The sequence below is a fragment of the Capricornis sumatraensis genome, chromosome 15 (genome assembly GCF_032405125.1).
Source record: "Capricornis sumatraensis isolate serow.1 chromosome 15, serow.2, whole genome shotgun sequence".
Lineage (NCBI taxonomy): Eukaryota > Metazoa > Chordata > Mammalia > Artiodactyla > Bovidae > Capricornis > Capricornis sumatraensis.
Genome location: NC_091083.1, coordinates 36,627,454 through 36,640,419, shown reverse-complemented (window position 1 = coordinate 36,640,419; position 12,966 = coordinate 36,627,454). Strand labels below are relative to the sequence as shown.

The 12,966-nt window shown below is 40.7% G+C and overlaps 1 protein-coding gene across 4 annotated transcripts in view; it reads right to left on the bottom strand.

The window, feature by feature from the left end:
• Positions 1–12,966, bottom strand: part of ARHGAP12 (Rho GTPase activating protein 12) — a 99,715-nt gene that overhangs the window by 23,677 nt on the left and 63,072 nt on the right. For all 4 annotated transcript variants that reach the window (XM_068987871.1, XM_068987872.1, XM_068987873.1 and 1 more), the window contains one exon: positions 6,358–6,419. In XM_068987871.1, the coding sequence (XP_068843972.1) occupies positions 6,358–6,419 (62 nt within the window). The remainder of the gene's footprint in view (positions 1–6,357; positions 6,420–12,966) is intronic.

Sequence of the window (12,966 nt, the reverse complement as noted above, 5' to 3'; positions counted from 1 at the left end):
AAGCTGAATGGTTCTATGAGGACCTACAAGACTTTCTAGAACTAACACCCAAAAAAGATGTTCTTTTCATCATAGGGGACTGGAATGCAAAAGTGGGAAGCCAAGAGATACCTGGAGTAACAGGTAAATTTGGCCTTGGAGTACAAAATGAAGCAGGGCAAAGGCTGACAGTTTTGCCAAGAGAACGCACTGGTCATAGCAAACACCCTCCTCCAACAACACAAGAGAAGACTCTACACATGGACATCATCAGATGGTCAATATCGAATCAGATTGATTATATTCTTTGCAGCCAAAGATGGAGAAGCTCTATACAGTCAGCAAAAAAACAAAAGACTGGGAACTGTGGCTCAGATCATGAACTGCTTATTGCCAAATTCAGACTTAAACTGAAGTAGGGAAAACCACTAAATCATTCAGATATGGCCTAAATCAAATCCCTTACGATTATACAGTGGAAGTGACAAATAGATTCAAGGGATTAGATCTGATAGACAGAGTGCCTGAAGAACTATGGACGGAGGTTTGTGACAATGTACAGGAGGCAGGGATCAAGACCATCCCCAAGAAAAAAAATGCAAAAAGGCAAAATGGTTGTCTGAGGAGGCCTTACAAATAGCTGGGAAAAGAAGGGAAGTCAAAGGCAAAGGATAAAAGGAAAGACATACCACTTGAATGCAGAGTTCCAAAGAATAGCAGAGAAAGATAAGAAAGCCCTCTTCAGTGATCAATGCAAAAAACTAGAGGAAAACAATAGAATGGGAAAGACTAGAGATCTCTTCAAGAAAATCAGAGATACCAAGGGAACATTTCATGCAAAGATGGGAACAATAAAGGACAGAAACAGTATGCTGTGAAAGTGCTGCACCCAGTATGCCAACGAATTTGGAAAACTCAGCAGTGGCCACAGGACTGGAAAAGGTCAGTTTTCATTTCAATCCCAAAGAAAGGCAATGCCAAAGAATGGTCAAACTACCACACAGCTGCACTCATCTTATATGCTAGCAAAGTAATGCTAGAAATTCTCCAAGGCAGGCTTCAACAGTACATGAACCATGAACTTCCAGAGGTTCAAGCTGGATTTAGAAAAAGCAGAGGAACCAGAGATCAAATTGCCAACATCCGTTGGATCATAGAAAAAGCAAGAGACATCCAAAAAATATCTATTTCTGTTTTATTTATTATGCCAAAGCCTTTGGCTGTGTAGATCACACCAAATTGTGGAAAATTCTTCAAGAGATGGGAATACCAGACCACCTTGCCTGCTTCCTGAGAAATCTGTATGCAAGTCAAGAAGCAATGGTTAGAACCAGACATGGAACAACAGACTGGTTCCAAATTGGGAAAGGAGTACGTCAAGACTGTATAGTGTCATCCTGCTTATTTAACTTCTATACACAGTACATCACGGCAAATGCCAGGCTGGATGAAGCACAAGCTGGAATCAAGATTACTGGGAGAAATATCAATAACCTCAGATATGCAGATGACACCACCCTTATGGCACAAAGCAAAGAACTAAAGAACCTCTTCATGAAAGTCAAAGAGGAGTGAAAAAGCTGGCTTAAAACTCAACATTCAGAAAACAAAGATCATGGCATCCAATCCCATCACTTCATGGCAATTACATGGAGAAACAATGGAAACAGTGAGAGACTTTAATTTTGGGGACTCCAAAAGCACTGCAGATGGTGACTGCAGCCATGAAATTAAAAGACGCCTGCTCCTTGGAAGAAAAGCTATGCAGCCAAAGATGGAGAAGCTCTATACAGGCAACAAAAACAAGACCAGGAGCTGACTGTGGCTCAGATCATGAACTCCTTATTACCAAATTCAGACTCAAATTGAAGAAAGTAGAGAAAACCGCTAGACCATTCAGGTATGACCTAAATCAAATCCCATATGATTATACAGCGGAAGTGAGAAATAGATTTAAGGGCCTAGATCTGACAGATAGAGTGCCTGATGAACTATGGAATGAGGTTCGTGACATTGTACAGGAGACAGGGATCAAGACCATCCCCATGGAAAAGAAATGCAAAAAAGCAAAATGGCTGTCTGGGGAGGCCTTACAAATAGCTGTGAAAAGAAGAGAGGTGAAAAGCAAAGAAGAAAAGGAAAGATATAAGCATCTGAATGCAGAGTTCCAAAGAATAGCAAGAAGAGATAAGAAAGCATTCTTCAGCGATCAATGCAAAGAAATAGAGGAAAACAACAGAATGGGAAAGACTAGAGGTCTCTTCAAGAGAATTAGAAATACCAAGGGAACATTTCATGCAAAGATGGGCTCGATAAAGGACAGAAATGGTATGGACCTAACAGAAGCAGAAGATATTAAGAAGAGGTGGCAAGAATACATGGAAGAACTGTACAAAAAAGATCTTCACGACCCAGATAATCATGATGATGTGATCACTAATCTAGAGCCAGACATCTTGGAATGTGAAGTCAAGTGGGCCTTAGAAAGCATCACTACGAACAAAGCTAGTGGAGGTGATGGAATTCCCGTTGAGCTGTTTCAAATCCTGAAAGATGATGCTGTGAAAGTGCTGCACTCAATATGCCAGCACATTTGGAAAACTCAGCAGTGGCCACAGGACTGGAAAAGATCAGTTTTCATTCCAATTCCAAAGAAAGGCAAGGCAAAAGAGTGCTCAAACTACCACACAACTGTACTCATCTCACATGCTAGTAAAGTAATTTTCAAAATTCTCCAAGCCAGGCTTCAGCAATATGTGAACCGTGAACTCCCTGACGTTCAAGCTGGTTTTAGAAAAGGCAGAGGAACCAGAGATCAAATTGCCAACATCCACTGGATCATGGAAAAAGCAAGAGAGTTCCAGAAAAACATCTATTTCTGCTTTGTTAACTATGTCAAAGCCTTTGACTGTGTGGATCACAATAAACTGTGGAAAATTCTGAAAGAGATGGGAATACCAGACCACCTGACCTGCCTCTTGAAAAATCTGTATGCAGGTCAGGAAGCAACAGTTAGAACTGGACATGGAACAACATACTGTTCCAAATAGGAAAAGGAGTACGGCAAGGCTGTATATTGTCACCCTGCTTATTTAACTTCTATGCAGAGTACATCATGAGAAACGCTGGGCTGGAAGAAACACAAGCTGGAATCAAGATTGCCGGGAGAAATATCAATAACCTCAGATATGCAGATGACACCACCCTTATGGCAGAAAGTGAAGAGGAGCTAAAAAGCCTCTTGATGAAAGTGAAAGAGGAGAGCAAAAAAGTTGGCTTAAAGCTCAACATTCAGAAGACAAAGATCATGGCATCCGGTCCCATCACTTCATGGGAAATAGATGGGGAAACAGTGTCAGACTTTATGTTTTGGGGCTCCAAAATCACTGCAGATGGTGACTGCAGCCATGAAATTAAAAGACACTTACTCCTTGGAAGAAAAGTTATGACCAACCTAGATAGTATATTCAAAAGCAGAGACATTACTTTGCCGACTAAGGTCTGCCTAGTCAAGGCTATGGTTTTTCCTGTGGTCATGTATGGATGTGAGAGTTGGACTGTGAAGAAGGCTGAGCACCGAAGAATTGATGCGTTTGAACTGTGGTGTTGGAGAAGACTCTTGATAGTCCCTTGGATTGCAAGGAGATCCAACCAGTCCATTCTGAAGGAGATCAACCCTGGGATTTCTTTGGAAGGAATGATGCTAAAGCTGAAGCTCCAGTACTTTGGCCACCTCATGAGAAGAGTTGACTCAGTGGAAAAGACTCTGATGCTGGGAGGGATTGGGGGCAGGAGGAGAAGGGGACGACGGAGGATGAGATGGCTGGATGGCATCACGGACTCGATGGACGTGAGTCTGAGTGAACTCCATGAGATGGTGATGAACAGGGGGGCCTGGCGTGCTGCAATTCATGGGGTCGCAAAGAGTCGGACACGACTGAGCAACTGAACTGATCTGAACTGAACTGACTGAACCTAGACAACATATTAAAGAGCAGAGACATTAATTACTTTGCTGACAAAGATCCGTCTAGTCAAAGCTATGGTTTTTCAAGTAGTCATGTATGGATGTGAGAATTGGACTATAAAGAAAGCTGATCACGCAAGAACTGATGCTTTTGAACTGTGGTGTTGGGGAAGACTCTTGAGAATCCCTTGGACTACAAGGAGATCCAACCAGTCAGTCCTAAAGGAAATCAGTCCTGAATATTCACTGGAAGGACTGACGCTAAAGCTGAAACTCATACTTTGACCACCTGATGCAAAGAACTAACTGCTTGGAAAAGACACTGACGCTGGGAAAGACTGAAGGTAGGAGAAGGGGACGACAGAGAATGAAACGGTTGGATGGCATCACTGACTCAATGGACATGAGTTTGAGCCAGCTCTGGGAGTTGGTGATGGACAGGGTGTGCTGCAGTCCATGGGGTCGCAAAGAGTCAAGATAAAACTGAGTGACTGAACAACAAAATATGAATAAACTTGAATATAATGAAATAGATGTACTCTTAGGAAAAGGATTCTAAAAGTTGAAAATCCAAAAGACTATCATGAGAAAAATGACAACAAAAACAGACAAAGTGGCCAAAGACCTACTTGCACTACTTATTCCCAAAAGAAAGATCCAATTCACCGACTTCTCCAAGGAACAGCTTTAGAAGTAGACAACTGCAGTACTTGTAAAAGTTATTTCAGAGTACTTAAGAGACAAACTTCTAAGTACCAAAATATGACAAAGACAGTTCAATTAAAGCAAATCTAAAAACCTCGACTGCATGTAAATTTTAAACTCTTTCTTACACAAACTGACACTTTGGCTGTAAAACCACACCATTTCAACAGGTTTTTTTTTTAATCGGAGAAAGTGTAACTTAAAAAGAGTTAATTTCCTAAATTCATTACCCAAAAAGCCAACCACCTGGACTTTCCCTGTGGCGCAATGGATAAAAATCTGCCTGCCAATGCAGAGGACACAGGTTCTATCCCTGACCTGGGGAGATTCCACAGCAGTGGAGCAACTAAGCTCACGTGCCGCCAACTACTGAGCCTGCGCTCCACAGTAAGAGAAGCCATTCCCATTAGAAGCTCGTTCACTGCAACCAGAGTAGTTCCCTCTTGCTGCAGCTAGAGAAAGCCTAAACAGCAACAAAGACCCAGTGCAGCCAAAATTAACTAATTAAAAAAAAAACCAACCACCCAAGAGAAAGAGAGTCAGAGTATAAACTGATAATTCAATAACAACGAAATACATATGGTTTGTGACACTCTACCCCACTAAAAGAAATGCAAATAAAAATACAATTTCTCTCTAACCTCCAGTAGCAAAGATCAAAGAGTCTGACAACATAATGAACTGGCAAAGGTGCAGAGAAAACCCAGGCTTCTGGAAATGGGACTGACTGAGGACCTTGAGGCATAATCTGGAATTGTATCAATGGGACCACTGCATATGGCTTAGCAACTCCACTTCTATAAAATTTATTCTACAGGCATATCTACATACTCACAAAATGAGCTGTGCAAGACACTGAGTGTAATACTGTTTGTAATAGCAAAAGATGTAAAAGTCCTAAATGTCTACCAATAGACAGGCATATACTTGCAAAGAACAATTAAATAAACTATGATACAGCCATGTAACTATGGGCTTCCCAGGTGGCTCTGGGGAAACAAAGAATCTGCCTGCCAATGCAAGAGTTCCATCCATGGGGTGGGAAGAGCCCCTGGAGAAGGAAATGGCAACCCAATTCAGTATTCTTGCCTGACAAATCCATGGACAGAGGGCCCTGGCAGGCTACAGTCCACAGGGTCACAAAAGAGTCAGACACAACTGAGAACACCATCAACATGCAGAAGTTAAAAACAATGTGCGAACTGTACATGGAATGAAACAGAACCATCTCCAAGATAAGCTGTTAAAAGATTGTTAAAAGTAATCTATGCATGTGTGTGTGTGTGTGTGTGTGTGTGTGTGTGTGTGTGTATTTTCTATCTCTGGAGGAAAACAGTACATCTCACTAGACCTAACTGGTTGCCTCTGGGGAGGAACTGATGGCTGGTGACTGGATGTGACTATTCTATGTACCTTTGTGTTTTGCCATGTGCATTTATTACTTATTGAAAAAGAATTTTAATAAAGCTAATAGTTGCTCAGAATTGCCTGCCTTATCATTTCTGAATTTAACCTTACCCTAAGAAACGTGTCAAAATAAAGAAAATTTTTGCTACACTTCCTAACAATCTTTTATATATATATATATAATAATAGAAAATACATTTGAAATGCTTTGAAACTATTAATCACTTCTACTAGAATATAATTTATATAGTTTTTATTTATATCAGAGAAAAAATATCATTAATGATTTGTGTACTTACCGAACCTTTTTTCCATTTTCAGTAATTTTTGTTACATTTAATAATCCATATTTCTCTTGACCCTATGGTATGGAACAGAGGTATTACTGTTTATACATCATTCATATAGGCAATGAGGTCTAAATTCTTACATACAACTGAATCAAAATGATCTGGTACTCTAATATTAGCTTAAAAGAAAAGATTAGTCAGTAGTAATATGTTTAGTTGTATAATAGGTTAAAAATACAATTTTCTAATACTTCTGTAAAGCTATTTTCAGTTAAAAAAAGTTATTTTCAGTTATTTTATAATTAAGCACTTGGTCTTCTCAAGTAACAGCAGCCATAAGGTAAAGTCAAACTAGACTTCCATATGAACACTACAAGTCAGCACTGGAAAAGTGATTTATGACTTTCTGTTCAAAGCAAGGGATACAGTGCTATAAGGATAAATATCACAGAAAAGGAATTATTTATTTTGTGACTGTACAACAGTATAGTCTGAAAATTATTTAAGATACCCACTTCGTCAGGATGTAAAAATAACCAGGTGGAACAAATGCAGTGACTGTATTTAATAAATTAAAGTAACTGGTACTCTGCATAGAACTGGCCTTAATGTGGCATAAAGAGTTCACTACATGCTCCATTAAACATATGATCACATGGTGAACTGTACTCTGGACTAACTACATCTATTAGTGGATGCAAAAACCAGTTACGCGGCTTTACCATCACACCCTAGGAAGGCAAAAGCCGCTGTGCTGAAGTTAAATATCATCTTAACATCCTTCCAGGTGGGACTAAAGAAGCGCTTCTCACTGCTCTAGCCTCCTACATTCAAATCAATTTAATCAAAATGAGTTAATGCCTATAGCAATCATCAGCATTAGTGAGCACTGTACACACAGGACAAAGCAGTCAATTTTATTTCAACTAAAACATACACACAATATCCACACACAGGGAAAAAAAAGACTCCCAATTCAGAATTTGTTTCTAACTATTTGACTCATACCTCAGCTATGTTTTCAATGTACTTTAATTAGGAAAAACAACCAAACTTTTCTTGTACGGGAGATAAATATTGAGTATTTTCTCACTAATGTCTAAAAGATAATGCTTGCCTGGTCTGATAAGAAAAAATCACATCTATAGACAAAGCTGACAAACTGTACTATTATTCACTTTTGGTACACTGGGAACTTGGGAAATATCCATACTACTGCAATTTTTTTCACAAAGCATAAGGTTGGCTCTCCTTAGATATGTCAAGTCTGATTCTTTTCGTTAAGAACTCTCTATTGCCTCTCAATAAAAACATCAATTACACAGTTAAAAACATGACAGGACATTAAGAACATTCCTGATTTACTATCAAAAGCAGAGAAGGGGAGGGAAAAATACTTTCAATGATCCAGAAACTAAGTAACATTAATCTGAAAGGATGGGCCCTGGTTGTGTAAGCACAGGAGCAGGAGTAAGCCTACTAAAAACGCCAAAGCTGGAACCGTGTGGGTGAAAAAGCAGAGACATGACGGAAATGCCAGCATCAAAACAGGAAGAGAAACGGAAGGGACAGCAGCAGTGACAGATGGCCAGAGTCTGAGGGAGGAAAAGACACTCTGGATCAGGGATTCTTACCTGAGCTATGAATGGACCGATACAGCACAGAACCGTGCCCATACAGGCATCGTTTAAGGGCAGGGCCCAGAGTACCCAGGAAGTTCTCACAGGGACCAAGACCCAACACTAGCGCTGTAAGGAGCAAGCACTCCAACATGAACATAAGAACAAAATCTGCCACAAAGCGTACAGGTGCAAAGCAATGACCACACCAACGAGAAGTGCAGTGAGAACGGCACACCTAACTCCCCCTGTGAGGAAGGAAGGGAATCAGAGCAGCTTCCTAGAGACTGAGGAGCTAGACGGAAACACAGCGGGTGGAGATAACAGACCGGTGAGGCCAGAGAGGCCGAAGGAGAATCAGCTGCAAGAGCCTTAAGTTCTCTCCACGTACTGAAGTGGAGAAGTAGTAAGAACCAGAGGCAGCGGAGAGAATGAAGCAGACGCAGGTGAATGGACTCAGGCAGAACATTCCTAGTTACTACCACAAGAGACACTCAGGCCTGGACCAGGGCAATGGCTGTGAGCGAGTGAAAGTGTTAGTCGCTCAGTCGTGTCCGACTCTTTGTGACCCTGTGGACCGTAGCCCATCAGACTCCTCTGTCCATGGAATTCTCCAGGCAAGAATACTGGAGTGGGTTGCCATTCCCTTCTCCAGTGAAGGAGTGAAGAGGGGCCAAATGTGAGAGTGGTTCAGAAGACAGCATTGACAGGGATGGGAAGAGCTGGGAATATCCCAAGCTTGAGCAGCTGGGTAGAGGGGGATCCCTCAGCAGCAAGAACACTCTTTGTTTTTTTGGTTTTTTTCCCCACTTTTTCGCAGCAACAAGTGGCATGTGGGATTTTAATTCCCCGACCAGGGACTGAATCTGTCCTTCCTGCATTGGATGCATGGGGTCTTAACCACCGGACCACCAGGCATTCTCTAGAGGAGCTTTCCCGACCCCTCAAGTAGGAGCTCCTCCACCTATGACTATAGCCCCTAGTTTGCCTACTGTGTTGCACTTAATGCAAAGCACTATTACATATAATTTACTCACCCTCCATCAGGCTGTATGCTGGAACGAGATCTGCTGTGCTCATCGCTGTATGACAGCGCCCAGCACAGTGGTTAGCAGCAACCTGGGGCTCAATATATATTTATTGAAGTAATTAACCCACAAAGTAGCTGTGTGGTGCGGCCAAAAAATAAAATTAAATAAAAGAGGGCATTAAGAAAAGAAATATAAGAGGAGCTCAGTGATGGAAAGGTCAGAAATTAACCAACAAACTAGCTGTGCTATCACATTACTAAGAAATGTAAGAGAGGGACTTCCCTGAGTCCAGTGGTTAAGAATTCACCTGCCAACGCAGGGCACACAGGTTACATTCCTGGTCCAGGAAGATGCCCACGTGCCACAGAGCAACAATGAAAGATTCCGCACGCCGCAATGCAGGCCCCGCACGCCGCAACGGTAGGAGCCAGTACACCCAGAGCCTGTGCCCGGAACCAGAGAGGCCGCCACAGTGGGAGGCTGGCGCAACAACTCTAGAGGCTCCCGCTCGCTGCAACTAGAGAAGCCCGTGCAGAGCAACAAAGACCCAGCACAGCCAAAAACAAACAAACAGATAATTCCTCTCTTCCACTGCACAGGGTGTGGGTTTGATGCCTGGTCAGGAAGTTAAGGTCCTGCATGCTGTGTGGCACAGCCAAAAAATAAAATTAAATAAATAAAAGAAGGCATTTAAAAAAGAAATGTAAGAGGTCAGTGATGGAGAAAATAAAGCTTTAGCTCTTAAACACTGAAGTTCTGCATCTGACATAAAAGTGATGAGCAGGAGGATACAGGTTTGACTATTCAGGTGTGAGCTTTGGAGGAAGGAATTTAGACAGATTTTTATTTCATACTATTTGGTGTGCTTTTCTCCACTTAGGATCAAAGTCCATCAATGTGTTCGCGTAGCTTACTAAAATAACTTCATAAAAACTTTGTTAAGTCCTCTAAAATCTGTCCGTACTCACACAAATATTTCTTAGTCCTCTAAAAAATGTCCATACTCACACATGAATATTTCTTAGTCTGAATATGCTGATACTCCAAAGGAAACTTCAAGTTGAAAATAAGCAGGAATGTTTTAATAAGAACTAGCAAAATTGGTTAAGGTTGAACCAAAAGACTGTAATAAGATTGTCTTATCCAAATAAGGCAAGAAAACAATAAAATATTTGTTCCATTGAGTAATCTGGGAAAACTTCCACAGGTTCATAACCACTTTGCAGGCTCCAGAATTTGTAACTGATTTTGCATTCATTTAGTAAAGTAAGCATTTCCCAATTTGGGGTAAGAACTGTTACTATCAAAATCAATATCTCCCAAGAAAACTTTTATCTTCAGTTAATCATCTTATAATAATGTAATAAAAAGATTCTTTCTATACAAGAGGAAGAATATAATGTCAAAAAAGAACCACAGTGATGAAACTTCCAGGACAGGTAAATCCATACAGATCTTCAAACTAGAGCTTACTGGGGGGAGGGGAGAAGGGGCGGGGAAATGTACAGTGCCTGCTTGATGGGTAGGGGTCTCCTGATGAAAGCGTCCTAAAACTAGGCACATGTTGTAAATACACTAAAGCCACTGAATTACAAACTTTAAAATAGTTAAGTGAAAGTGAAGTCACTCAGTCGTGTCCGACTCTTCACGACCCCATGGACTATATCCTACCAGGCTCCTCTGTCCATGAATTTTCCAGGCAAGAGTACTGGAGTGGGTTGCCATTGCCTTCTCCAGGGGATCTTCCCGACACAGGGATTGAACCCGGGTCTCCCACACTGCAGGCAGACGCTTTACTCTCTGAGCCACCAAGGAAGCCCTTAAAATAGTTAATGACTAATTTTATGTTAAGTGAGTTTCACCTAGATTCCAAAAATGTTTAAAGAACCAGTTTTATTTTAAAAAAATTAATGTCTAAATCATTTTCAGTGGAAAAAAATTAAGACAATTTGTCCACTAAACACTCTTCTTAAAGAACGTGTTGAAATGTCCTTTGCTCCAAAGTGGGTAGAGCACTTTAATACCACTGTCTGAAAACCTAAGGTCAAAGCTTGTTTCCAAATTATATATTCAAAACTGTATTCACTATTCAGTAACTGAAAACTTTAAAACGCATATTCTCATAGGCACATTGGGACAAATAGAGATTAGGTCTTTAGATCAGCCTACAAAATCCTACTGAATCCATGCTCTAGTCACACTGTAGAGAAACATTATCAATTTTTTAAAAGATGTATACACTACCTATTTCTAAAAAGGACTTCAGGTGACTATGAAAAATAATGTATTTGAAAACTGGAAAGAAAACAAGAAAAAAATGAACATGTTTAAAATCTGTATTAAAGGATGAAATTTTAATCTGCTTTGATTAGAAAAGACTGAAGACATCAAATGCAAGTGAACAAAGCTTGTAAAAAAAGACCACGTATCATATGATTCTACTCATATGAAAGGACCAGAACAGAGAAATCTAGTGAGATAGAAAGTAACTACTGGCTGCTTGGGGCTTGATGGGGTGTGGCGGTAGAGGGGGTCATGACAGATGAGTACTTCTTTTTGAGGTGATGAAGATATTCTAAAATGAGTGTAACAATAGCTGCATGTATCTGAATATATTAACACTAACAACTACCAAACTGTACAGTTTAAATGGGTGAACAGTATAGTATGTTAGTTCTATTATTTCAATACAGTTTTAATTTTAAAAAAAGAGAGATTTGAGAGGTAGCTGGGCAATTTGCAGAGATTTAAAGATGACACCGAGAAACTAACACTGATTATAGTGTCAGTTTCATTTCTACATTTGTAGCTTCTTTTTTCTTACCAGTAAGGCTTTATCCCAACCAGATTTTAACTCAAAGAACTAAGAAAATATTTGCTCATATTAATTGGGTAAGAGTGGGAAAGACAGGTAAAAGACTCAGTTCAAACAAGGCAAGTGGAGGACAGGGAGCAGAGGCTGAGGAAGATATTCAGGGGACAGAAGCCTCTGGCCAGGGCGGGGGGTGGGGGGTGGGGTGAGGTTGGAGGGTGCTGAACTGGGGGATGGAGGGAAGGACACTCTACACTTATGAGAAAACAGAACAGCCTTAGGCAGAATTAACAGAGTTGTTTCATTTTTTTTTCCACGTGCAAGAAAATAAAGAATGAAACAGAATCCTGGTGAGGTAGTTCCCTGCCACAGCCATCAGAGGGGACCCTTAGTCCAGGACAGTCAGGGTGCTTAGCAAACCCTTGAGACAGGATAACTGCCTGGGGGAATAATCTGCAAACAGTCCTTTGTAACCTACATGTGACATTTATAAACTCATGTTTCTAGGATTACCTAGAAATTCCCTTTTACCAAAATATAAATAATTTATAAAAGGTCTTCTTAGAAGTTATACAGTACCCATACTTAAGTTTAAAAAGGTTTTTTCCTTTTTCTAGATAGATGGATAAATTAAGCATACTGTAGTAACAGTACCTTAGGTTCATATGATAATTCTTAACAAAAGCACTAAAATCACATTCACTTTCACCTTTATTTGATGTTTATGTACCCAGGACTGTGTTAAACAATGTAAAATAAAAAAGGAGAAAGCAGCCCCTATCTATCCCTATGAGTCCCTTTGGAGTTTAAACTCTCAGCAGGGAGATGGGGGAACACAAGGTAACTTCCACTTCATCGATGCCGTCAATGACTTGGAGCTCAGAGAAAAAGAAGAGATGTGGTTATGCTGAGGTTAGTCGGGGCAGGACCTACAGAGTCCTCCTACAAGTCAGCTCAGGATTAACTGTAGGTACAGAGAAGCCAAGGAGCAGAGTAGGCAGTGAAACCTTCTGAGCAACATCAGAAGGACAGATGGACAACATGTTAGATGAATCAAAAGACCAGACTTGCTCAGGGAAGGGAGGAAGAGCCTGTAAAAGGAAAGTGCCATCTGTGAAAATCTGTGCCCCTAGGAAATCAGAAGTATCCTAATAAA